Source organism: Heterocephalus glaber, unplaced genomic scaffold, assembly GCF_053883595.1.
Source record: "Heterocephalus glaber isolate CG9 unplaced genomic scaffold, H.glaber_assembly_v1.0 deba00001497, whole genome shotgun sequence".
Classification (NCBI taxonomy): Eukaryota; Metazoa; Chordata; class Mammalia; order Rodentia; family Bathyergidae; genus Heterocephalus; species Heterocephalus glaber.
Window position 1 is genome coordinate 8,040,896 of NW_028258320.1, and position 27,852 is coordinate 8,068,747.

The 27,852-nt window shown below is 45.8% G+C and overlaps 1 protein-coding gene across 4 annotated transcripts; it reads right to left on the reverse strand.

The window, feature by feature from the left end:
- Window positions 1–498: 498 nt before the first annotated feature.
- Window positions 499–27,753, reverse strand: Pla2g7 (phospholipase A2 group VII). 4 transcript variants are annotated; one of them, XM_021259711.2, is made up of 13 exons: window positions 21,529–21,692; window positions 20,983–21,025; window positions 17,052–17,188; window positions 12,044–12,165; window positions 11,514–11,658; window positions 10,214–10,307; window positions 7,355–7,423; window positions 6,612–6,732; window positions 5,651–5,764; window positions 4,691–4,782; window positions 3,405–3,575; window positions 2,347–2,495; window positions 499–1,927 (listed from the first exon to the last, which is right to left on the reverse strand). In XM_021259711.2, exons 3-13 carry the CDS (start codon window positions 17,158–17,160, stop codon window positions 1,785–1,787), a joined length of 1,329 nt encoding a protein of 442 aa, XP_021115370.1. In that variant the 5' UTR covers window positions 17,161–17,188; window positions 20,983–21,025; window positions 21,529–21,692; the 3' UTR covers window positions 499–1,784. The 4 variants fall into 4 exon arrangements, with proteins under 4 accessions (XP_021115370.1, XP_087040771.1, XP_004846468.1 ...); XM_087184645.1 differs by having other exon boundaries at window positions 20,983–21,215; window positions 21,446–21,560; XM_004846411.4 differs by lacking the exons at window positions 20,983–21,025; window positions 21,529–21,692 and adding an exon at window positions 27,575–27,753.
- Between the last annotated feature and the right edge of the window lie 99 nt (window positions 27,754–27,852).

The window sequence follows — 27,852 nt, forward strand, 5'->3', positions numbered from 1 at the left end:
TGGAGTAATACTCACCCATAAAGAAGGAGAAACTAGAGTCATTTATAGCTAAATGGATCCATATTGAGGCCATACTCTTAAGTGAAATAAATAGGACACTAATGTGTAAATACCAAATTGTTTCTCTAGTGTGAGAAACTGAAAGTGTAAATAGGGGTTAAAATGATTAAAATGAATAATTGATAATTTGAAATAGGAAACAAGGTCCAAAGAGATAGCGGTGAAGGGAGGGGAAAGGGAAAGGAAAAGAGGGAAAGGAAAAACTATGAGAAAAGAAAAAAAATGGAAACAAAGTCTATGTAAATAGGGAAGGGTGGAGGGGGTGAGGGGCGCACAGGTAATGGGGAAAAAATAAGAACCAAGATACATCATGTACAGGTACAAGCACCCAATGATAAATGTAAATGTATTGTATACCTAAAACGTACCAATCAGAGAACTTAAGAATAAAAAAAAACAATTTATGAAACTAAAGTGCACTCAAATATATTTGGCCAATTGAATTATAACATCTCTTTTAATTAAGACTAGTCAAAACTTTGGTAGGTCCATTAACAGAGATCTCTTATAATTAGAATCAGAAGGAAAAAAGGTGCTTTATAACCGTAGCATAATCTTATGTTATAGTTATTAGACAACTTTATTCTGAATGGAAACAGGCGAGGAGAAGTCAAATTTCTCAGAATGAGTGATTTTTCACCTTTAACCACTAAATGAGGCTTGTGGTGCCAAATCAGGACACACCATTGCTTAGCAAGCAGGCAAAGGAGCTAGAGACTGGTCCATTGGCCAGGTTTGCTTGCCAAGCATGGATGGCCCACCTTACACTTAGTTCTGAGGAAGCTGTAGGAAACACATCAAACTTAGACCAAAATTATATATTAACTAGTGAGCAGCATGGGAAACATTTCCCATGATTGCCAGATTTATAAGCGTATCTATATTTAAGGTGTTCTTTTAACCTCCATCGAACTGTTATACCACTGCTACCTGTAGAATTTTAAACATTGATATCCATTAAAAATTAGTGGGGAAAATGAAGAAAACTATTATTCTGAATGTTTCCTTTGTTATCCTTCACAGGCTGGAGTCCCCAGCCATTGCACATAACTCTGGTACCAATGGTACCTTTGTTCAGTAAATAAAAGGCATCAGAGACAAAGCATTAAAAATGCAAACAAGTTACCCACTTTCTTTATTCTGTTGCCTCTGCTCTGGCCCCAACACTTGTCCACTTGATGACATTTTATGGTCATCAACAAGTCTGCATTAAAACTACGGCTTTATTACCAACTCCATCTGATTTTCTTACCATGACCCAAAGTCAAAAAGAAACACTGCCACTTCTACCTAGAATATTGTGTTGCTAAAACTCAACTCTACTGATCATAACTTAGGATAAAAGACAACAAGGCCTGGTTTTACTGTATGTTAGGGAATCTTATGCCATCGAGATATTTTCATTGCCATTTGGCCTATTTTAATACACATTTCCTACTTAATGCACATTAATATTACAATATTAAAGTATCGTAAAAGCAGTTTTTAATTTTGACAGTAAGGATCATTTTAGTAAAATTTCAACCTAGGTTGGTATTTTTTTTATACATTCTTTCTTTACATTTAAAGGAAAAAATTCTTAACCCAAGCCTCTGTCATTATTACAGCATAGCCCACGTTTTAAAATATGATTTACTTCAGAAAATACACTGAGGTCTCTCCACGCAAGCATGCACCCTGTCTCTTCTGGATAATTTTTAAATGAGACTTTTAAAGAACTGCCTTTAATCTAGATTCCCTTTCACTGTTCCTGTCTGGCTCTGCAGAGTCGGAGATAGGGTGACCGTGTCAAATATGACCTGTGGAATAAGATTCTCATTGTCTCCGTCCATCAGAGAGTTCCATTGGTCAAAATTTTTATGAAGTCCTGGAAAACACGAACAGAAATAAACGATTAAACGTCTGAGCGCATTTAACAGTCCAGGGCCTCTAGGTGGCGCCACAGAATTAAGAATTACACAGACCACGCTGCATTGCCAGGCCTGCCTTAGCCGAGGCAGGAAACTCAGAAAGGTGCCAGGCGCCCCGTGGTCAGGGTCCCCAACATGCACGTCACCCCAGCTTTACAGAGAGACTCGACTTTCACAGGCAGACATGCGTTCTACGATCTGTAATGTGCACAGCGGTAAGATTAACTCAAATTTTTGTTTTCAAATTGATTTACTACTTTGTAAAATTGTAAGTCTACTGCGAATGGTTAAAACAAGAGTAGCACAGTTTTAAGGGAGTACAGTTTTGTCTTGAGAACCATCCAGGTCAGATCATGAGAGAATACCTGGTTCTTACCTAAATACTTCTGTAAGAACGCTAACGATGCTTTGTTAATAAGGTCCATAGCCACATTCGAGTCTATATCTCCTTTCAGTGATAAAATCTGTCCAATTATTTTACCAGTGAGAAAAGTGAAGTCGGCAAAATTGTGATGGACTGAACCCCTAAAAGAGAAATGAGACATTTACAATGCACATAATTTAATACAATTATTTTTGTAGATAGGGTGTAGGAAAGATACTGACCCAGCTGGCCTATGTACTGAAAATCAGGGAAACCAAACTTGTAATCTGATCTCCTTAGATGTATTTAGGGGATCAAAGCTGTTATTTAGGAATCTTAGAGTCTATTTCTCTCCCCTCTAGAAAACAGTTCAAAGAAGCCTGGCATCTTGATTTTAGGAGTATTTCCTGCTTGTTAATGGCTGAGAATATCCCAGTGTAGGCAGACAGATGTGGCAAGTGGAGCCCTAAGCTCAGAGCAGGAGTCTGCTCCAAAGCGTTCACGTTTGGCGTCAGGTGAATTCTGTGCTCTTCCAGTTTACAGCTGCCCATTCCCACCGGACTTCCCAGTTCTTAAGGCTAAAACATCTGGCTGCCCCTCCCAGCAGCTCTTCCTCCTCGCCTTCCTTTAGTCCTTTGAGCACTTCTTCCCAGAAGATAAACACAATAGAGGATTTGACCTCAGAGTTCCTCGCTTGGCCTGATGACGGAATACTTTGTCCTCCCATCCTGACATGTTCAGGTGTTTAATAAGAGTAGTGTAGGGCCGGGGATTTAGCTCAGTGGTTCCACTGCCTGCCTCACAAGCACAAAGACCTGAGTTCGATACCCCCCCAAAAAAGAGTAGTGTATATCCTAATGCAAATTTAAATTAGCAGTACACACACTGCATACATTAACGTGATTGAAACCAATTTCATTTTAAAAGGGAAACAGATTAATATTCTCCTCACTGAAAGTCTCAACAACTAATTTAGCAGTTCTATAATGACCACCAAACAATGTCAGCTGATGTTTATCCCAAGTTTCAAGTCTCTGTTTCAGATGATGAGATAAGTCACTGAGACTTACCTGATTGCAATCATTTTTCTTTCTCTGTGAGGTTGGAAGAACTTTTTCATTTTCACAATATCACCAGTACTTTGGAACCGTTCAGAGTTGATAAAAAAGAGGGGCTGAGGGATTTTAGAGTAGACCTCTTCCCCAACTGGAAACATCCACGGATCCAGAGCAATGCCACACCTGCAGATAGAAGTTGCAGGGTTATGCCCAGGACTTCCACCATGCCAGCTTGTTATGGGGTAGCTCGCTGGGTTTGGGAGGTATCAAACTGCAGTGTGAGAAGGGATTTTATTACCTTTATAAGGTAGCAGACGTGGAATTATACAATCATTTTCTTGAGGACTTGTTTAGGAATTGCAAACTATAAAGAGATATTTCCTCAGTGGTTTTTATTATTCATTTTTGTTGATGTTTTCAAAATAAAGTCATTTCTTTAAAACTGTGAGGTGTCTAAAAAAGTACAATAACTGCATGGTTCCCCTGTGTATCAGAGTTTTGGGGGCTCCACAATGCATTCTTTACACCTGTTCTACAGTAACAGTGGGACCCAGTGCTTTATATTTTAAAGGTGATTCATCTGAAAAACTATCTAGGAGTTGAAGAAAAACACATGACGCATACCATTTGGAAATGTAACTTTCTTCAGTAAGTTTTTGCTGTGTCTTGAACTTTCGAACAATCTGCCTGATGTGTTAAAGGATAAGAGGATTGCTTTATGTTGAAATGGATTTCTAAGGAATTCAAGGTGAAGTTTTGTAAATGATCATGCTTCCTTTCTATATGGTAGGTTCTGTGTGAGCTCATCAGCTTGAGATGAAGTCATTCAAGGATGAAATGTTCCTGCCAGTTAAAAGGACTCCTGCCCAAATAGCTGTGTAATTTTAGGTCCAGCTGCATCTTAGAGATGGAGTATGGAGTGAGGTGGCATTAATAAAAAAATTTCCTGCCCTGGAAAAATTGGGGAATACTATATGATGGCAGTATTGTTATCACAATCCTTATGCCACAGAAAAGATTTGTATAAAGACAAATTTCTAAGTGAAAATGTTAAGGCTTGAAGGAGATAAATAAGAATGATGGAGGAAAATATATGAGGGTCCAGGGAGTTTTTAAGAGAAGACATGAATAGTTTCTGCCTAGGGCAAAGAATAAAGTTGTGTACCTTAAAGGATCCCTTCTTCATTAAGAATTTGATTAAAAAAAAAATTTAAATCCCACACCTGTTGGGATTTAAATCCCATTCTCCCTCTTCTATAACTTACTGTTCTCTTGTTTTCTCCACCTTATTCTCTTACCTGAATCTCTGGTCTTTACTTAGCGCCTGGATAACTGTTGCTCCACCAAAAGAATGTCCCATTATTGCTATTTTATTCCTATCAAGAGATCCCTATATGAAAAAGCATAATACAAATTGGTAACTATCTCACATGGTGTCATAAAAATAAAGACTTTGTCAATCATAGAATTATTATGTATTTCACAGGTCTGGGTAAGTACCTCGCTTTTTTATAGAATATACAGTTTTTCTGAATTGTCAGCCCCAGCACTGTTTCGCCTCTCCCACTCTGGCAGGCCTTGATTGTTCCTGCAGCACCGAAGGGAGAAAGCGATACAGAAGCATTGTGCAGGGCAGCATAGAGCAGCCAGGGCCCAGGGGAGGGACAGTCAGACAGGCCAGGATGGGCAGCTTCTTGGAGGAGGCGGTGCCTGACTCGGGTCTTGAGGGTTGGTTAGCAGTTAGTCAGGGAAAGGTGTGTCAGGCCCAGGGGACACAGTACCAGGCAGGGACTGGGGAGAGAGTGGCCAGCTGGGGACAGCCCACTCTTCCCTGTCCCCTGAGGGCAGAACCCATAGTCCCATCTGCCACCCAAGCGACTCCTCTTTCCCTCTGCTCCCTGTTCCCAGGCTTCTCTGCAAATTTTATCTAAAACATTGGCCAACTTTTCAAGGTGAAGCTTAAAAACATGTAGGAGCTGTCCAAGAAGGAGTAATATTTTCCCTGGAGGGATTGAGGTAACCATAAGGAAACTGCCAAGTTTTTAGTTCCAAGCCATTAACACTTATATTTGCAGTTCAACCCCATGCATTCTTCATTGCTGTCAACTTAACCTGTACTGGTGTGTGTGTGTGCGTGTGTGTGTGTGTGTGTGTTGCAGCCCTTTATCATTCCGTACCTTCCAATACAGTAGAAAATCAGACAACAAAAAATAATAATGAACCACGGGTCAAAGGAAAAATGGCTTTTTAAAGCTCACTTTCAGCTGCTGCAGGTCAAACTGCAAATCCAACACGTTCTTCACTGGCTTTCCCTTGTCAAGGTCGAGAAGCAAACTGAGAGCTTGGGAACACTCCTTTCCTCGGTGCTGTACCTGATAGGGGTATTACCAGAAAGAAGTGACAGAGTCCAGGACTGTAACACTTACTCCGAAGTTCAGAGTCAGCAGGTGGAAAAAACAGTCAGTCTGTTATGTACCGGAAATGTCTTCGTAAAAAGTGATCAGAAGCCACTTTGCAGGCAGGTGTAGCTCAGTCCAAACCCTAACTCTATTGCTTTCCTACTGTATGACCTTGGATGACTTACACAGCCTCTCTGGGCTTTCATTTATTGTCCACTAACGCTTACCACAATGACAGCTGGGTGAGTTTAAAAGTCACCCCATTCGTAAAGCGCCAGGATAGAGAAGCAGCCAGTGTGCTGTTGCCCGTGATTACTCCACAGCCCTGCAAGGCTGATGCTGTTACCACTCACTATTCTGCAACAGGTAAAACACGGAAGCACAGGAAGGTCAACTTCTCCAAGGTCACTGCACTACCAAGTGACGGAGCCCAGAGTCAGACAGACAGCTGGTTTCGGAGGCCACATTCTTGGTGTCACCATATGCTGCCTATCTGACAGGAAGTCTTGTAGTGCCTCTGGGGGTGGGGGATCTACGAGCTATCATTCTAAGATTCTAAAATTGTAAATTTTAATACAAGAGAATTCTGAATATTCACTTTCACGTCCCAGGACTCATGTGTGCCTTTGCTTTTACCATGAACCAGAATTTCACTAAGGGGTTTTACTCCTTGGACGCCCTTCTGCCAGACCTTTTGGGAATGGGGGTCGGAGGCCTCAGAGAATTGCTTGCAGAGGCTGAGTTTAGATCCACAGAGGACATGCTTTGTCCCTTCACCCAGGCCACCAGGCCACCCTGCCCCAAGCTGCTGTTGGTGTACCTGCTCTTTTCGAAGAGTCTCCGACTCTGCTTTTGCAGATTTGAAGTAGAGCCAAGACTTGTTCCTTGATTCTGCAGCAGACTGGTCCTGGAAGTAGTAAGTAGCAGAAGCAGATTCGTCTCTGTAATAGTAATGGACTCGGTTACTCACACACGTCCTTCTGTCCTCGACTTCTTGTGACCCTCGTTCCTCAACTGCAGGCTTGACTCAGTGTCCCCTGATCTTTCCACTTCCCTTTCCTCTCTAACTCTACGTCTCATTTTAAGTTAAAGAGGAACCCAAAGGAGCGCTAGGAAAACAGCTTATTGTCTATTGTGGGTAAAAACCCATTCGGTCTTCATGATTCTGAAAGGCACCATCAGCCACATTGAAAACTCATTTCTGGAATCACATCCCAGTGTGCTATTTCCTAGTTGTCTGGCTTAGGGCAAATTGCCCTTTCTCACCTTCATTTTCCTCTCCCTGAAACAACAGAAATAACAACAATCTCTTGGGATGGTAGTGAAGACTGAATGAGATGGTGTATGAAAAACACCCAGCTGAGTCCATGGCATACAATAAACACTCTTGAAATAATGTTCTTCTTAAGTCTTGACACTCTGCCTCAGTCTCCTTTTGTTCTCACCATAGCTGGAAATTCCATCAACGTTTTTTATAAACTTGTACACCAGCTAGAAGCATAATTATGGGCATCCACGTTCCCTGTATTTGACTAAAGAATCTGGCTCCATTAGGTAACGTACCTGTGTTCTACAGCACCAACTATGAACCCATTAGACGCCAGGTCAATGCCAATAGCAGAATAAACTGTCCTTCAAAACAAAAAGAAGGAAGCATCAAAATTATCAGGTATGATGACAAGTCTGAGTCCTTTAAGAAAACTGAACATGGAGGTCATTTTGCCCGTCAATGCCCTAGGGTAGAGGAGAGTTCTGGGTCTCAAAGGGGCCTAACTTTATCCCTAGGGGGACATTTGATGATGTCTGGAGATTTCAAGATCACTTCTGGGGGAGTGTGCTGTGGGCCTCTAGTGAGTAGAGGGTAATGCTGAACCCTACAATGCATGGGGCAGTCCTGTAAGACAGGAAAGGACCTGGCCTCATTTCAGGGAATTTTCGAGTTTCCCTGAAAATAAGACCTAACTGGAAAACAATCAGCATTGAAAACTAGAGATCAAAAATGCCAGTTCCAATCAGCCTGTCCTTGCCTTACCTGCCATCACTATTCTCTTGTTCTGTGGCAGGTAAGGGACTAATAAAACAGAAGTTGCAAAAGCCTGGCACAGTGATTATAAGTATCGCCTTTGAGAGTTTTGTGTTTTCAAATCTTGACTGCCAACTCCCAGCCATGACTTTAGATAATTACTGAACTTTTGTTCTCACCTACAGAATGGTATTAAGGGTTTAATAAGATAGTGTCTGTAGGAAGGTAGGGAGTCAGAGACTGGGATGGGCACTTTTGTTTTCTCTGCCATGGTCCTTCTCTGTACAAAGGTGATGCTATAGAGTACAGTACCCCATAGGCAAGGACTGCATGAGTGGATGCATCTTCAGCGCCTGTGACCTGTTAGTCAGCTTTCCTTGGTGTGATAAAATTCCCTGGAAATGACTCAAAAGAGGAAAAAATCATTTTGATTCACGGTTTTGGAGGATTCAGGTAGAAATGAAGACCCTATTGGGAATTGGGATAGTGACCATTTGTGTTACATTTTAGCAAAGAACCTGTCTACATTTTGTCCATGCCCTGAGACTTTGAGTGAGGCCAAATATAAAGGTGATGGGCGACTCGTTTATCTGGTGGAGGAAATTTCACCAAAGCCTAACATTAAGGTGGTGATGTGGGTTTATGCCAGATTTCCAGTGAGAATCATGAGCAAAACGTGGAGTGGAAAGATTTTAAAATAATCTCTCCCTCCAGCGCCACCATCCCTCCCTAGGGGCAGAAGGTTAGGGTTTGCATCTCAACTGCTCCCCACCAGACTTGTGTGTCGGAAGCATGGTCCCCGGTGCAGCAGTGTTAGAGGTGGATTTTGCAAGGTCATAAGCTCATTAGGCACTAACTTGTCAGTGGGTTCATACATTGATGGATTTATAATTTAATGGCATTATTGGAGGTGATGGTGACTGACTGGCATGCAGGGAATAACTGAAGAAAACAGTCATGGGGTTGGAGCTCGGGGGCTGAATCTTGTCCCACCCCTTCCTCTTGGCTCTTTCCCCCTTCCTTTGCCACACCCTTCTGCCGTACCTCAGGCCTAAAGGCAAGGGAGTCTGCAAAGGAGCCGTGGACGAGAACCTCTGAAGCCATCAGCCAAAATAAACCTTTCCTCCTTTGAGTTGTTTCTCTCAGTAAATGCCACAGGGGTGCTACCACGCACCCTGTCTGAAACAGGGTACATACTTAGTACACGCTGGCTGTTGTAGAACTGATTGATCAGCCTGAATGAAGTGGTTCAGAATCAGGCACACTTATCTCTCCTCCATGCCTTCCCTCTGCACAGCCTCGTTCTCCCATCATGCATGCAGAGAATGAAAGGAGGGGTCTAAGAACTATGTTGTCCACTACTAGAGACACAGCACCATGCAGAGGCAAGCAGTCAGGTAAGCAATCACAAACTCTTCTCTCAAAAGTCAGAGACTCAATGCTTCCAGCACTGTAGGCCAAGATGTCTCTGTCTCAGTTCTCCTGTTAGAGCACAAACGTAGCCATAAATAATAGAAATCAAGTGTGCATGGTGTGCTCCAATAAAACATTTGAGAAATGGGTGTCAGGCATGATGCGGCTCTGGGATCCAATTTGCCACTTGCTAGTCTGGAAGAACAGGCCAGACTACAATTAAAGAGCTGAGTATAATTCCTTACTACAGCTGCTGCCCAACCTCTTCCCAGCCAAAGGCCTTAAGATTCCAGCAGAGATCTGTGAGTGGGTGCGGTTTGTCCTGGAAATGTGCCCGTTGGGTATCATACTGCAGAGGGCAAAAGTGACTCCAACCTAGCTCCTGTCCCTCTGTGTCTGTCCCCACCACCAAATGGAAGCTACTCTGTCCAGCTTGCGAACCAACACTGCTTCACTCCTATAAGATGGGGCTCTTTTGCATACCAAGTTTGGGCCAAGCACTCTCTGCTGGCCTGGCCAATCTTTCTCAGAACTGTGCTGTAATCGAAGTATTTTGTTACTGAATTCTTCTCCCTTTTCCATCTCCTATCCAGGTGTCCAAACTGTACCATGTCTGAAGGCTTTCCCCATTCCTACCTGCACCTTCCTGCCTATCCTTCATTTCTCTCAATAATATCTTCAGGGCTCATCCAGTCATGGTGTCTGTTTCTTGGAAGACCCAAACTAGCGCAGAGGATGATTTCAAGAGCATAAATAATTATGATGCAGAAGGACAATCAGCAAAAATGTAACCTCCTCTCTCCTGGGCTGTGAGTTTATCCCCACAACCTGGGACTGAGCAGTAGGCCACAGCCAGGTCTTCCAGGACTCACCTTCCCCAGGCAACGGCCAGCCTGACATTCTAATACCTGCTATTCTCTTATTTGGAGACAAAATATATTCAGTGATTGCTAGAAGCTAAAACTGCTCGACCTCTCAAACATTACCTGAATGCTCCAAGACCGTGAGAAAAAATAATCAGTGGGTATTTTTCACCAGTCCTCAGAGGAGAATTCCACTTTGCAGGAACAGTCATTGCACCTACACACACCAAGGGAGATCAGTCAGCGTTTTCTGTGGCTTGGATGTTGCCCATTAATTTACAACATGAAACCCTGAAGCATTTAGACCTAAGTTTTTATAGATTAATAGTAAACGCATTCAAAGGTCAGCTACTGGACAGTCACCAACCAAAGAGCTGAACCATGAGCCCTTCCTCACACCACACAGTCATTAATCACCATTCTCAATGCCAGCTCCCAACCTAGGGTCAGAGAATTTCCTGCTCACAGGTGTATTCAGCAAGGCAGCTGCTTTGGGCCATTTTGAGGTTTTGTAAATGTGAAAGGCAATGTTCTAAAACCAAATCATCTATTCAGTCACATAAGGGCTCAAAAATGGAAAATCTCATCCCCTCTTTCTTTACTTTTCATGTAATGCTAATTTTTATTATTAAGTATTTGTGTTTTATTTTCTCACCTATACAACAAGGCCATGAAAACGGAATGTGATGATTGCTACACCAGTGATTTGGAAATTATTCAGCTACCAAGATGTGTAGCTAGGGTACTGTTAGCATTTCTACTTTAAAGGAGTTTTTAAAGAAAACTCTAAAGGGAAGTTGAAATGAATTCCAAAAGTCACAGGTCGTTTTGAGGGAGAACTTTAAAGGCAGAGTTAACATCTGCCCAATGGTACTGTTGGTCACATGGATGAGGAAAGGGAAGTCTGTGTTAGTGGCAAGAAGACAAATTCATCATGGATGCACTGAGATGGTAAAAGAGAGGTTCTGGTCCCTTAGGGTAGGTGACAGGAAGAGCTCCACATTTGTGAGAAATGAGCTTTGACTCTTTTGTTTTGGTCTGGAGGGACAATGGCTTCTGCTTTCTTTCTCTTTTTACTTGATACGGAGCATATGGGTTACTGGTGACAACAACCAATCTCATTGTCAAGCCAGCTCATTCTTCCTCTCATGGTTCCTTAGAAGGAAAACTAAACAGTCATCATGGAAGGGCATGAGCACCAGCTGATGTCACACCCACTCCCAGAGAATTTGGGATGGATGGACTGAGAAATCTGGATGCACTCAAAGCTGCCTGGGCTCTTGAGACATGCTGACTGTGTCATCATAGGAGAAATTTAGATTGGAGAAAATCTGCTTTGTTCTTAACTCTCAGAAATTCTTGTTCCTAATTTCTCTATTCTAGACCCTACAGAATTTCACCAAGAGATCAACAGAAATCTTACTGTATAATGAGTTGAAAACTTTGCCCATGAAACTGGGTGATCCAAGGACTTTACTAAGACCCTCAAAATATTCTTTGTTTGGTATCCACAGGGCATCAGGGCCATCTTTATCTTGCGATGGATAATACAAGCGTAAGAAGGTGCTCTGTTGATGAAAGAAATGAAGGTGCTTTTTAGTCCAGTTCCTTCTCAAACATATTCCAACAGATGTTTTTCATATTTTGTTAGAAGGGTCTAAATACCTCTGTCATTCTTAAAGAGGTTCAGAGACTTTTTAAGTTGCTGTGATGATTGAATATAGTCATGAAGGAGAAAATAAATAGTCTTTGAGGGTAAAGAGAGTATACTTCAGCCATGAAAGAGAGGAAAAGAAAGAGTTTATAGGCCAATCAAATGACAGCAAAGAATCAGGGAATGAAGCAACAGAAATGGCAAAGGGAGTCATTCATAGATGGGAATAAGGTAAAGTTTTAATACCAGAGTAAGTCAGTATTAGAGTATAAGGATAACTTGAACAATCAAAGCATTACCTGGTTAGTGTAACCAGACATCAGGTCTGTACAACCCACGGAGTAAGGCCCACTTCCCTTGGGGATTTTTGTGTGGCCAAAGCTGGCAGTGGGCAGCAGCAATTGTATTGTTTGGATCCATGCTGAAAAACAGGTGAACGTTACCTTATTTTTCATATTATGCACCCCGGATTCATTCTGCAAGGACATCCAAGGGAATCAAGCCACTGCTCACAGTTTCTGGGGTCTTGCTTTTTTTTTTTTAAACCTAATTGAGGACCTGCTGTGTGTGGTGCACTGGGAAGGGGTTTGCAAAATAAAAAGATCAAAGTAGACATGGCCCATCTCCCAGGATTCCTTGCAGCACCACCTCATAATCCTGGAAGTCTTGTCTCACCTTCCACTCTGTCTGGAGTACACTAAGGGCGACTCCCCAAGTCTGTTTTTTCTAAACACAAGCTTTGTCTGTCATTTGAGATTTCTGCTCCCAACTTCTCACTGGGCATTTCCACCCATTCCCTTCCCCATAGCAGCCTCAAAGCCAGTGGTCCAAAATGAGACCAATGATCATCTCGCCTCCCCCTCCTCCCCCTCCAACCACATAGCTCCCAACTCCAGAATTCTCTGTCTCACATATCCCAAGCTGAAAGCCTGGGAATCATCCTACTTTCCTACCTCTTTCTCACCAACCCCCTACTTCCATGCAAGTTTCAATTTCTAACCATTGTTTCCTTGAATTATCTTCCCGATGTGTCTCTGACTCTTAGCTGAGCTTTTTCATTTGTGCCCTCTCAGTCTTTTGACCAAGCAACTGCTGTCTCTTCTACTGTTCTGTGCACTCAGACCTGGCCCCTTCAAATGCCTCCTGTACCCAGCTCCTGGAGGGTCGGAGTGCACAGATCTCACCAACTCCTAAAATTCTTCAATGGCTCCCCATCATCACAGCCGCTTCTAAGGGGAATGACTGGACCCTCTTAGAAGGGAGTTGGTAGGAGGGATTAAGTCCACACATGCCCTTTCAGCAAAGGTACTGTGAGTCCAGACACAAACATGGTTCCTTCTTGTGGTGTCTCAGGTTGAAACATAGGGCTGCTCACAGTTGTACAAGCTAAGTCCCAAGGCCCTGTGCTGGAAGACAGATGCTGAGCGTACTGCCCAGTGCTCTTCTGCCCAGCACTCTGCTGCCGCCTCTCCCCGCATGAGCTCCCTCCTTCACACTGGGCTGTTGATATCTCCTCACCTCTGTAACAGCTGTTATAGCCACTGTTCAATATCCCCGTGGCAAACTCTTGTTCTACCTTTAACAGCTCTATCAGAAGTCAGATTCCTCTGACCCCTTCCCTGACTTCCAGGCAAACTGAATCATTTCATCCTCAGTATCACAGATTCCATAGATTAGATAGATATGAAAGATAGATAATAGATGGATAGACGGATGGATGGATAGATAGATACAGTGGACCCTTGACTTATGAACTCAATTCATTTTTGAGGGCTGGTTGTAACTCAGGTTGGTCAATTGAAGCCTCAGGCTCCTCTACACAGCCCTCAAAGTCTCTCTCCTGTAAGCAGGCAGATCTCAGGGTCCTTAGAGAGACACTGGCCCAGATTTCTCCGTTAACCCCACACAGGAAAGGATGCTGTAATGATCCTCCAGAACTCTAAGGGTTAAATGTGTATCTGAGACCATGTGGAAGCACAAGGGGCCGGCATTCAGGTCATAACCCAAGACTTTGTTCGTAGGTTAAAACTAAAATTCTGGTCATAACCCAAGCTGAACGTATGTCAGGCTGGTTGTAACTTGAGGGTCCATTGTACATGAGATAGATAGATGACAGATATGTGAGATAGATACATAGAGATAGACAGATGATAGATAAATACATAGACAGATAATGTGATTGGGCAGATACATATAACCCTTCTTCTTATCACATGATATAAAAGTTGTGGTTTGCACACTGGGCTGTTTCTCCTCATCTGCAACAGAGCTGTCTCTGTATTTCTGAAACACAGCATCTGTGCCGAGGTGAGTACTCAGTATTTCCTGAAACCCCCTCCCCCTGGCCCCAAATCCCTGCCACACTCCTGCAGCTTTATGTGGTTTCCTTTCCAAACCCAAGACAAACCTGGGTTTTATGGTATGATGTTGGGTCCAAATGTCAGTACATCCAGACTCTCTCCTTGGTTCACTCAGCAGCCCACTGTTGGATGGGGGGGGCGGTGGGACACTGCTGGACACTCTTGTGCATTTTCCACCAATTCTGCCTGTGCAGTCAGACACCCACCTGGGCATGGCACCTGCATCCGGAGGGGGCACAGCTCAGATCACTGTGGCTTTGCAGGGATAAGTCTGTCTACATTATCTGCCCTGTTGACTCATGGTGAATCACCCACCCGAGGTGGAGGCATCCGTCCAAGAAGGCCTGCTCGATACTCAGGGGGGGCCCACAGCCAGCCTCACAGAGCTTGGAAATGCAGCTCCAAGACCCCTTCCCAGCTACAGAACCAGAGAAGGGCCAGGAGAGCTTCACTGAGCTTTCAGGATCACTGTGCTCAGGGACCAGGCCATCTGGCTACTGCAGAGAACAGCAGCACAAGGTCAAGGATGGTGGTTTTGAGGAGGCAGGGGCAGTGCTACAGGCTCTGGCCTGGGAGGAAAACACTGAGCCAGCCTACCCGATAGCTGTAAGGGTAAAGTGACATGAGAGTCGAGCACCAGCACAGGACATGACCTGCAACAGGCAGCCAGCTGGTGTCCTTGTCCCCATCCCCAGGGCTAGATCCTTGGAGAGCCAAACTTATGTGCAGTGCTCGGAGTAGTTCAGAGATCTACAGACCTAAACAAGACCATCTGCTTCCCTGTAGAGCAAGTTCAAAATTCCCAGCGTTTCCTTAGAGGCTTGGTTTTCTACCTTCTATTGCAGGTGAACAGCTTGGGATATTTAGGGTTACAAAAGGGTCTTGCTCTCCACGGAGACTCTGGAGCCATATTCATGATGCAGCATGAACAGGTCACATCCAGAGGGCAGCAGGGAGATGACAGCTACCTTTCCCTCTGCCATAAGCCCTTCTGAGGTGCTGAGCCCATCCACAGGCAGCTGAGGCATGGCTGAACCAAGTGGGGTGCCTGCAGGCTCTTAGGGTTCAGTGGGGACCCACGGTGGCCCTGGACACACTCCTTCTAAAACCAGCTCAACAGCCACAGAAAGGTGCCACCCTACACAAGCAGACCTCTCCCCTGATCAGACCTCAATTCCTCCAAGGCCCTGGGACTCTTTCCAATAACCCAGGGGTACCCTCAGGTTCCCCAACCTGGTGTCCCTGAGACACTTCCCCACCCAGCACTCAGGTCAAGGTGCCTTCCGGACACCTGGCCCCTGGGAAGGTCTCAAGAAGTGAGGGGCTGACTCGGGGTTCAGGAGGGGTCTGCAGGGTCACGTGGCTCCCCAGGCCGGAGGGGGGTGGTGCAGAGAAGGCTGGGCCCCAATTCCTGCTTCCACCCAGCATCCAACGGGAACCATCTTAAAGGAAGAGGAGCTTTGGAACCTGTGCTATTAACCTTATTACTTGTTTTTGGTGATGTTCATTTGTCTGATATTCCTGATACTCAGTCTTCAGATGAGTTATCTACACACTAGGAAAATCATGTTCTCTTATACGGCTTTATGCTCTCCATTAGCAACTGGCAACTCTCTTTTCATGAACTCCATATTCATAAACCTTTTTATTTTCTATGTATTCATTTAATAAGAACTTATAAAGAATCATCTATTATTCAAATATTTTATTTAATAAACTTATAAAAATTTCAAAAACGTGTGCATTCCTTTTTGAGCATTTAGAAAGAGGAGGGTGTTGGGCTGGAACTACATAGAAGAATAAATCAATGTCCTTGTCCTTAAGTGTCTGCCACCCCAGTGACTTTTAAACAAACGGGAAGGGAGGATAGGAAGCATGTCTTGACATTCTCACCCTGAACCAACACCAAGTGCATGGTACAAATGTCCCCTAGGTGATAATTTACCTATCATCATGTAAAATGTTACATGTCTTCAACCCATGGTTCACCTAACTGTACCAGCTTCCTAGACTACCTTGGCCATGGTCACCTGCACATCCCTGATGCCTAAACCTGCTGGTCAATGCTGGTCGATGCTGAGGGATGAGCAGACCTCAGAGACATCGGTGTACACATAAGATACAGTCCCTCAGGGCTGGGGATTTAGCTCAGTGGTTCCGTCGCCTGCCTCGCAAGCGCAAGGACCTGAGTTCGATCCCTGGTACCAAAAAAAAGAAAAGATACAGTCCCTCTCCTACTAATGCATTCATTTCCCCATGATGAAGTGGGGCAAAATTGATCTCGATGGCACCACGTTATGCAATGCTGTGAAATGTTGTTGTCTGTGAAGCCTGAACAACCAGATCTGGGGACTGCGTCTAAGCATATGCACAGACCCGTGACTGACAGTGAAAGGCCTTCACATCCATCTTCCCTGCTCTCCTAGGAGGGACGCAGGACCACACTTACAAGGCCTGGATGAGCAGGACATCACCAAGCTCCAGTGCGAGCTCTTTGCAGTAGGGTCTTGTGGTGACACAGAGGTGACTTCAGGTGGCCTGTTCTCACTACTCCTCCTGGCTTGTCAAGACCCTCTCTTTCTCCCCTTCTTTCCCCAAGGTAAGAGAGCAAGTGACCATGTCTTTTCTCCTGGGAGCTCCTAGGGCCCACTTGTCCCTACTTCTTAGGCAGAAAGATCATTTCCCTCTGGATCTCAAGACCCTAAATTCTCATCTGCTCATGCCACCCTCCGCTATGAGCCAGCACTAGGCCTGTTTCAAGGCCCCGCCCCCCACCTCACCCTGGTTCTGTCCTGTGCTGTCAACAGGACAAAGTGGGTTCCTCTCCCAATGTCAGGAGAACTAAGGATCCCACCACCATCTCTTAATAGGACTTGCTTAGAAGCCCAAACGTGCAGCATTGCTGATGTTGCCAGGAGTTCAAGACCTGCAGTCAGGTGTCTCTTACCTGATGGTTGGATATAGGTGACAGGTTCTATGTCTTGCCAGTTAAAAGGATGGACCAGTGGCAGGCAGCCGAAGAGGCAGAAGAGCATGTGCAGTTTTGGTGGGGCCATGCTGGGCTCAGCTGAACCTTCTGCACAGCTGGCGACGGAGAGGGAAGAGAATATGCACAGAGGGCTTAAATATGCTGACAAAGTCGGGGGCAGAGTGAGGCGCGATGGGGAAAACCAAATGTGTATTTTCTGAGCTGGGCTTGGGTAAGGACCACCTACCCTTCTGATACTACTGGATTACCGGGCTCAGAAGTCATACTCCCCAGCAGTTAACATTAGGTTTTTCACCACTAGTTCTCTAACAGGGTAGCAGTGTAGTTTAGTTACAAAGTAACATTGTAGTTTAGTTACAAAGCATAGCATCAAAATATCATAATTTTAACAACCACATATGACTCTTTACATCATATCTATAGTGCCTCTCTATGTAGCACACAGTAAACATTGCTTTGGGCCAATGGTTCTGCCCTAATTAAACAGTGATTATAATGCTGCTGCTGTGGCTGTTATTTGGTGTGAATATTGATTTTTTTTTTGTCAGTCTCGATCACCCTACCCCTCTTAAATTCTGAAGGACAGAAATCAGGTTGTTCTTGTCCCTAGCACTTGACAGAGAGCCCAGCAGGCAGCTGGTGTTGAAGAAGTGTTTCCCATGGCAATTAGACTGCACACTAACATCTTACTAGCCAAAACCATCTTGCATTCGTGCACAACTTTTCTGCTTTAAAATGTGCCCCTTTGATTTAGGGGGTGATGGAAATGATCCAAGCCACCCCCATCGCTCATCTGAATTTTGGCAATAACTCTAAGTGGTCCCCCTGATCCATTCCAGGCATCATCGTGCCCACGGCGATCATGTCTCTCCTCTGTCAGACCCTGCATGGCTCCGGGTGTCACAGAGAAAGAGAGCGGAGAAAGCTGTCGTCGGAACGTGCACTGCAGACTCCGAGGGATATCTGAGTCCCTGTGCAATCTTACCGCAACCATCCTGGCCCTCTTGCCTCTCACAAACGCACCGAGCATCTGCTGCCCTTTGGGCAGAGCCACATTCTTTCTCACAGAAGGCTCTTTGCCTAAACAAACACATCTTTCTTTGCTGCTTGGTGATAATCCTTGTCCAGGGTGGAACAGGGTGGAACAGCTGGGTAGATTTAGTGGGTTTCATGAAGGGCTCCACATCCACCTAGGCATTTCCACCATAGTCCTCAGGGCACTTCATATTCACTGTCCTTCTCGTCCTCCACAGGCTATGGGTGCCCTGGCAATAACCAGGCACCCCTCCTGGTCACCTCCATGGCTTGCCAACGTTGCAAATGTTCCACAAACCCAGCTCCTTACTTTCCTCTTCAAGGTGACAGGTCCCTGATCCAAACTAGCTACTGAGAGACACTGGGGGTTACAGAGCCCCCTAGTGATGTTCTGTTTGCATCTCTGCAAATTCATATGTTGAAAGCGTAGGCCCCAAGGTGGTAGCATTCAGACGTGGGGGCCTGTGGAAGGTGATTAGGTCACAAAGGTGGGGCCCCCAGGAATGGGATTCGTGCCAGCTGCCACCCTAGGCCAAGACAAAAGGGCAAAATTGCTCCTGAGATGTAACTGGACACACAGAGCAACATCTGGTAAACCAAAGCCTGAGAGCACCAAAATTACAAAACAAAGTCAGCAGGCCAGGGATTTAGCGCAGTGGTTTCGCCTGCTGCAAAAGCACAAGGACCCAAGTTTGATCCCTGGTACCAAACAAAACAACAAAAAAAACAACAAAAAAACCCAAAGTCAGCAATGCTAGCAGGCTTAAAATGAGTTTTAGAAAGCAGTGTGGAAAGCATTAAATTGTCCGTGTCCTTACCTGACCTTTTCATTAGATATCTAGCATTACCATAAAAATGTCTTCTACACAGGGAAATAAAACTCAGTGCATGCAGTAGCATGTTTATTTAACTCTGGAAAAACCAACTGCAATTTTAATTGAAAAATAACACAAAACTGTCATATAAAAATTCATACTGAAAAGGCAATTAATATAAAAAGGATAATGGACTTATGAATGTTTTTCCCATTATATCTCACATATTTTATGATAAAAGTATTGCTTTATTAATAAGAAATAATTCAAAAGTGACATTAAAAAAGAGTTTGCTGCTCATGAGGAGTACTATGTTTAAAACGAACTAAAATGTCACACAGAGGATTAAGAGAATTATCATCATTATAGATAGAGATATATGAACTAGAAATGAAGCAGGGGGAGAAGGAGGAGACGAAATAAAGATTTAAAAGTTTACAGGGTTTATCTTTGGAGATTTTTCCATAGCTTGGAACTAAAGGTAATTTTTAATTCTTTTTTCTACTTTTCTCTTTTGCAATGCTTTAAATCAATGGGTAAAGGCGGATGCGTTTGTTATGTGTCAAAGGGGATTTAAAGATTGCAGATGGAATTAAGAGCTGCTAATCAAGCGCCTTAAAATAGAGAGAGGATTGTACGCCATCTGGTGGCCCGAGGTAGTCACGAGAAGGGGGAGGGGCGCCAGCAGCGGAGGTCCGAATGACGTCATGTGACAGCCAATCAGCCACGGTTGTCCTTGAAGATGGAGGAAAGTGCAGGAGTCACAGACCTGGTGACCTCTAGAATCTGAGAAGGCAAGGAGACCGACTTTCCCTGCAGGATCCAAGAACTCAGCCTTGCCAACACCTTTTTAGCCTTTCGAGATGTCTGGATTTAGAGGTGACAGGATAACAAACTGTGTTGCTCCAAGCCATGAAGCTTATATGAATCATGACAGCAACAATAATAAAACTAATATGGAGCATAGGGAGTTACAGAAAGACCTAAGAGCAAATAATACGCTGACTTACTTTTGACTAAATTTTAAGAAAATGGTTAATGGCTCAGTAGCTCAGAATGGATCTATTATCAGACTGAAGGATTGAGGAAGAAGATATCATCTCCTGCTTTGGATATTTTACAGTAACAGGAAGGTAGGAAAACAAACAAACAAACAAACAAACAGCACATCACCCTATCTAGTAACTCTCAACTACAGCTATGTTGTCCCTCAAAACATTTGGTCATGTCTGGAAATGTTTTTGGCTGTCACAAGCGGAAGGGGAGCGTTGTTGGTGAGGACAGGCAGAGGCCAGAAGTGCTGCTAAATATGCACAGGGTGGCCCCACAACACAAATACACCCCCACTGGCCCACGATGCTGAGGTTACGAAGCCCTGGCCTAAGAGAAGAGAAGAGCAGCTATATCCTTATTTAACAAGAGAGAAATATTTCTTCCATTATAAAACACAGAACAAGGAGGCAGCTATCTGGACAACAAAGGAAGAGCATTTTGATAATTAGATCCTTTATAATATCTGCCTCACTGGTCAAGAGAAGGATTCACCATTGGTAATGGGTTCCCCTGCAAGGCTATTGAAAAAAATGAGATATTCACAGGTGGGGTTGGACTCGGAGGCCCCATCTTTAGCTAAGTTGTATGATTCTTTGAAAAAGCATCAGCAAAGCATTTCCTACTCAACACTTGCTAACAATGAAACTAGGAAAGAAAGGGTAATACTGTAGGAGCATTGTTTTTATCTGTGCCATGTTAGTTGATGGCATCAAGAACCTAAGCCTCCCATCAACTCAGATGTGTTAAGACTCAAATGACCTCTGCAGAAGTGTCTCAGTGGCCTCCCATTTGGGGCACTGTTGACACAGCTCTTTTGTAATCACTTCTCAACCTTAGAAAAGAGGTAGGGTAGAAAAAGCAAAACAAGAAGTAAGTTCCCTACTGTGGAAGCAGCTTAATAATACAGCCATTTTTATGTAAGTGTTTTAAAGCTGCAAGTAATATAAAAATTAACTGATTCTACCCATATTGAAAAAGGAACTCACCTGAATCCCACTTGCAAATGTCCAGATCTTCGTGTCCTCGCAGCTAAAGGATGTGAAGGACAGAGACCATCTAGGACCAGGGCAGCATCTGCCACCCTGGAGGTTCCTGAGCTCGTGCTGCATTCTACCCAGCAGCCTGCCGAGACTGCCCACGCCTCCTGGCACTTGTGCTAGGGGGCTCTCTATAGACTTCCGGTGAAGAACTGTTTTCCAAAGAACGATTGCAGAGTCTCCTTAAAGGATCGGGGATTCCTGAATTACGAAAAACTAAAGCCACAGCCACCCCCTACCCTAAACAAATAAGACACAGAAAAGACACAAGTCCATGTGGGCGAGTATACACACACAGACACACTCGCATGCACACCATATAGGCACCATTATGAGTCTGAGCGTCACAATGCTTTTGAGAGTTGTCTGCATGCATAGCTACAGGACAGATTTTCTCCTTGAGGACACTTACCCTGTGGCAGAAAAAGGGAAAGTTTTAGAAATGTGGCTGCTGTCTCCAGCTGCCAATATTTGACTCTTGGATCCGCTACTTACTGGTTTGATGACCCACTCTTGCTTTTCTCTCTTCATCTGTCAAAGGTGAGCCTGTTTGTGGGCTTGTTCGAGGGATATAAGCCCTTTGAGGAATGTTGTTATCCTTCCTCAAAGTCGACTGGGCATCCCAGTCCTGCAGCCTGTCACGTAGATGCAGGCCTGGGGACAGGACGTGGAGAGGGTGGGGTAGGGGGCCATGGAGGAAACTGGAAATAATAAACAAGCTTTTTCCATTAGAGGAACTCAGTGTCCACATCTTCCCCTGGGGGCTGTGGAATTAAGCCTGGCTATGTTCCAGGAGAATACTGATTAAATCTGAAAAGGGATGTGTAATTCCTGCCTGTCTGCGAGAGATACTTTCTCAACTTCCAGTGGAAACCCACCCACAGACAGCACTGGCTCCTTGGCTCTCTGTCCTGTGGCTTTCCATGCAGTGCTGTGTCCATCTGCCCTCCATGGTTTATGCTCCTACACGCCACAGTGCTTGGAGCCATCACTTAGTAAAATAAGGGTCACCTGAACACAAGCGCCAAATGACCACTGATCCGATCACCAAGGCAGTTGCCAAGTGACCAATGGGCGAGTAGCATGGAGAATGTGACTATGCTGGACACAGGCAAGATGGAGCCAGACGACTTTCGAGCCCACCATGCTACTTGGAATGGGGTGCAATTTAAAATACATGAGTGGTTTTTTTTGGAATTTTCACTTAGTATTTCCTGACTACAGTTGGACCATGGGTAACTTAAAACCGCAAACGAGGAGGTGGTACTCTAACAGGGGCTGTAGAGGGAAAGCAGCTCTGGGGGGATCTGTAAACAGCCCCCTAACACCTCTGGGTGCACCTGTGAGCATCCTGCAAGAGAAGCTGAACGTGATGCGTTCACCCTCGTGAAAGAGACCAGCTTGAAACTGCACTGAGCAGGCTTTGGATACTATTGATTTGGCTTATGAACTCAGCTATTGATTAAAACTGTGGGGCACTCCAAGGCCTAAGTGTGATTCGCCAATGGACCTTTTGGCTGGTGTGTGGTGATAGACTTCCCTATGCCAAGGGTCACAACTGAGGTCTCAATGATCGATGAGGTTGTGATGTCTCTAATAGCAAGGAAACACTGCAGCTGAGGAATTAGGATTCTGTGATGCCATTCTCCGAGATCAAACGTTAGTGAAGATAGCACAGGTGGCTTGTTAATCGTGACCTGTCCTTCACTAGAATCCACAGTTCCTCCCCTTTCACAGCCTGGCTCATCAGTGCATTAGTTCTGCTATTCCCTCCATCTGCCTTTACGCCTCCCTTGTTATGTTGTGTAATCATAAATACTGACTAATCCAGAGATCTTGGTCTTAGCCAGGAGGGTTAAGATCAGGTGCTCTTTAGCCAAGAGAGAGCTAAAGATCAATTTCTGGGCCCCCAAGTAATAAACCACTGTTCATTATTCTCTATTCCTTGTTCTTCATATATTATTCTTTCGTCTTTTGCTGTAACCTCATCAGGTGACCAGGCATCCCGTGGTAACTGGTAGGGCTATCAATCCAAACACCCTCAGCCCCCCAAATGTGTACACCCCATATGAATGAAACAAGGAGGAAGAGTAAGCACAGCGATCTGAAATAATCTCATCTTATCCTGTGCCTGCACCCCGCGAAGTATCTTATACAAATGAACACATTTCATCTTCAGAGCTCAGAGTTCAGCTGAGAAAGCAGAGACAGGTTAAATATCATGCCCATGGCCACAGAGACAGGAAGTAGCCAGGCTGGGATCTGAACATAAGCTCTGACTCTAGTAAGGACCCTGGACTCAGTGCTATGGATGTTCCAGGTTGAGGGTTCCTAGCTATGTGGCTCCCTGGGCCTTGAGGGGTGTCTAGCAGCATCCCTGGCTCTACCCAATGGGGTTCAGTGGAACACCCCAGGGTGGCAACCAAATACATCTCCAGAAGTTGCCACATGTCCCAGAGGAGAAAAGTCACCTTCAGTTGAAATCCACTAGTTCTGCTATAAATCCTTAGAACAACCTAACTGAAAGCATATCAAAATCAGGATGAGTTGGCCAAATAAGCTAAAATAATAATATAGAGCCACTGTAGGATGCACAAGAGAGCATAACATTTTAGAGAGGGTTGGGCCTCCCTTCTGCTGCATTCTCTACCAGGAAGAGCACATCCTGTTGACCCTGTGGGGCTTCCAGGATTTCAACAGATGAAGGCTCCCACAGAGGGACATTTGCCCAACAACAGCCAGGACGCCGGGTCACAGGAGAGGCTCTTGGAGGAAAGGGGAGACCAGGACAGCACCTGACAGATAGTGTTCCGCACAGAGAAGGTCTTGGATGTGTCCTGTGTGGACCCAGATTATAAAACCCTGCTGGCGGGAGCTTCTCTACCATTGGTTTGGTCAGAAGAGCAAAGCACAGGCCTGAGGCTGACCAGTGGGATCCTGGGACAATCAGGGACTCCTGTATTGCAGGATGGACCTGGAAAGGGCGGGCAGGCCGGGCTGGACAGCCCTGACCTGAGGTTCTAAAGCCAAGGCCAGAAGGGCCAGCCAGGTACCACAAGAGAGTCCCATGTGAGGATTCGTGGGGACTGAGGTGCAGCAGCCATGCAGGAAGACCCAGGAGGGGGCCCCTCCAACGACTGCTCCATGCAGGAATGAGGGCTCCAGGCTACTAGATCTGAGAGTTTTCAAAGGCTGGAAGACTACATTTGTATGTGATACTCACTGATCTTTAGGGATAGCAACTAAGTCAACATTTGAAGACATTGTATGAGTCAAACCAAACAAATGTAGGGACCCCAGAGGAAGCTAACCTCTCCCTTAAAGATGCCCCAGCCAGCACCAATCCTAAGGAACTGCAGTGGTACAGAGTGAGAGAGCGAGATCTTACAGGTCCCAGAATCACTGTCACTTTTGTCAGCACTGACCCCTCAAACCTGTCACTTGAAGCTCAAATTTGGACACACTGATCCCATAAATAACTAAGGAATCTGGCGCACGAGCGTAGCCAGAGCCTATTCAGTCAAGAGGAGCTGAGACTTCTGCCACACACACACACACACACACACACAGATGAGGAAGGGCTCGTTGCTTCCACACAGAGGCAGCGAGCTCTCATGAGCTGCAAGTCCAAGAGCATCAGGACGGAGAATCAGGGTTGCTTCATGTGGCGGTGAGCTGTCCTGTCACGAGAATGTCATCCCTGCCCTAGCTGGTAAACAACCTCGCAGCTCTTCCCTGACTCCAAAACTTAGTCAGGGACCAATGGGAGAAAGGTCTGAGCTTCTCAGAAAGAAAATGCTTCCCTAAGGGAAATAGTCCTGTTCAACTCGGGGCTATAAGCCTGTTCTGGAAAACCTCCCTAGCTACACATCTCTGCACTCAGGCTGCCTGCAGACCTGTATCCAGGACAAAATCAAATCTGCCCAAAGCAAAAAAAGGTTTTGCTTTTTCCCCTTCTGTCAAATAGCCTACTTTTTCTTGAGCACATCTCCCTTTCTAAATTAAGACAGTTACCATTTTAGCATTCATGTCACGGCATTCTCTGATGGGTTTCACGGGGAACTTTCAGGTAACCATTTCCAATGCACTGAGCAGAGCATAATTTTTATATATAATGAAATTAGATTTATTTAGCAAAATAAAACAGAAAATTGATGTTTATTAGAATGAAGTGTAAAATGAAACACAGGGAATTCAAAGAAAGATGGTATTAGCAACTGATAATAGTAATAAAACCTAATATGACATTAAGAGCCTATTAATCAGCTCATTTGCCTTTACAGGATGACTGGGCCCGAAGTAGCAATGTCAGACTCAGCTTGTAGCTGGGAAACCTGAGCCAGAGAAAGCTCAGATAATGTCCTCTCATTGCCCCAGATAGCGCCATCTGCTGCCACCACCTGCACAAGGTCACCTACCACCTTCGAGGCACTCCGACCTCTGCTTCCTCAAAACCTGTTCTCCATACCGCGTCCAGGGTAATATTTAAACAAAACCTGAATTCGTGATATCATGCCTCTGCGCAGACTCTCTCTCGGCTTCTCACTGATCTGATCGGAGAATCAAATGCAATCTCTGCAACTCTCCCCCTTGGCCCAGAGACTCTGCGCTGCCTGGCCCAGCCGCTACCTGTGCCCACGCTGGATTTCAACTGTGCCTCCTGCAGCGCCTGTTCCCGGTGCTGTGGGGCTGCCTCTCAGAGAGATCTCTTCTCTTCAAAACCGAATCCCAGGGCTGGGGCTTTAGCTCAGTGGTGCCGCTGCCTGCCTTGCAAGCACAAGGTCCCGAGTTTGATCCCCAGTATCAAACAAAACAAACACAAAAAAACCCAAAACTGATTCCCGGTTATCCGGTCGCTCCCACCTGTGCGCACATACACCACACACACACACCCCAACATCGCTGTGCCTCTGCACTTGGCTCTTCCTCAAAGCTCTCCTCATGACCCGAGCTCAGCTTACTCATGCACCCTTCAATGCTGGAGGGTGGACTTCATGACAGTAGGGAACGTGTCTGTCTTACAGCTCTCGGCTTGGTGCCTGGCACCCAGTAGCTGCTCAGTAAACAGCTTTTGCCACTGAGGAATGAATGCACACAGTTTCTGGCAGGAATCAACCAGCCCACCTGATTGAGTGAGCATGCTTATAGTAACTGCTTTCCTCTCCTTCGTTCCTACAGGTTGTTGTTTTTTTTTTTCCTGGTACCAGGAATAGAACTCAGGACCTTGCACTTGCCAGGCAGGTATGGTGCCACTGAGCTACATCCCCAGCCCTCCTACATTTATTCTAAAACAATGATGAACATATATTTATCAGCCCATTTGTCTTTCTGAGCTATGAATCTTTCCTAAGACACGGAGCCAGGCACCTGTGACAGCACATCCCAGATGCTGACTTCACAGAGAAAGGAGGGGACCCGCTGTGCATGACTGTGAGCCACACAGCTTCCTGGAACTCTGGAACATTGCAATGTGAGAACTCCCGTTCTGGGTCAGTGTCTGTCCCCTCGAAATTGTCCCCTTGTGGCTTTGCTTGTGTGGAAATGTTTCTTCTGGGCTCAGTCAAGGTCATAATCATGAACCACAAAAACAACCAGGCTTTTGATAAACCAGAGTACTGGTAACCAGATGGTCATCTCCCTTCTGGGACATACCTCCTTCTGGGGTGGGGAACCAGGATTCTCAGAGGAGGCTCCTAAACTACCCTGGCCTTTTCAGGGCTCAGGAGCCAGGGTGGGCATCTCCCCGTTGGGGGTCAGGCCAGGACTGACTGCTGAGATGGGGGAGAGCCCAATCTCTGCGACTGCAGACCCCTCGGGGGTGCCAGTTCCAGTTGAGCCTCACGGACAGTCTCCCAGCTTCACAGTCCCATTTGGGTCAAAGAGAATCCGTGCCACACTGGTTTGGCAGCACGGCCCTCCCACACCTGAGTCCTGTGTCCTGGCTGGTGGTGCACTCCCCCTTACTGGCAACACAACTTCTCTTCGCTCCAGGCACCTCTGTGGGCCGCCCAGAACCCCCTCGGGAAGGGGAGAAGGATACTTGCAGGAGAAGCTCCAGGAGGCCAGGAGGGGCCAACTCTTCTGCTTCCTGCTCTGCTGGGTGTTTGAAAATAGGAACCCCCTGGAGTCTGGCCAGGGTAATCCTAATGCTGTGCTCTTATCTCCCTGCCAAGAGGGAAGGGTGGCTTTGGCTTTGTAATTTTGTTTCCACAGCTGCGTGTGAGAAGTGGATTCCAGAAGAAGCAACCTTCTTCCCCAAAGGTGTGGGCACATGGGCGTGTGTGCATGTGTCTAACACATGTGTAGATCAGGAAATCCCTGTGTCCCACTTTACCCGCCTGACTCAGCCCCTTAGCGCTGAACTCTTGGGGTCCCTCCTTGGAGGGAGGTCCAGGATCCCACGCCCTTCCCAGTGCTAGTGCAGCTTCCCAGGGCGCCAGAGGCAGAGCTCAGCAGCGCCGGGGGCTCAGCTGTCACCCCTGCCCTATGCTGGGCCAGCGCCACCGCCGGGCACTCCATAGGCCCCGGGCCCCCTCCTCACCTGGGCGCGCGCCTAGCTCCTCCGGATCGGTCCCCTGGGTTCCTGGCACTTGATGTCCCCAGAGCTAATCTTCCCCGCTCGCGGAGGAGGCAGAGGTGGGAGGAGCCAGCGGGTGCGCCAATCCTCTCTGTTCCTCGCAGTGCCGTCCCCAGCGCCCGTCCTCTGGTCCTCTGCCGGGGACACCGTGCGCTCTCACCAGCCCACGCACCCTCGGGGGTTCCCCGCGGTCCTCACTCGGGAGGCCCATCCCGTTTTCTAGATGGTGAAGTTCCCGCAGT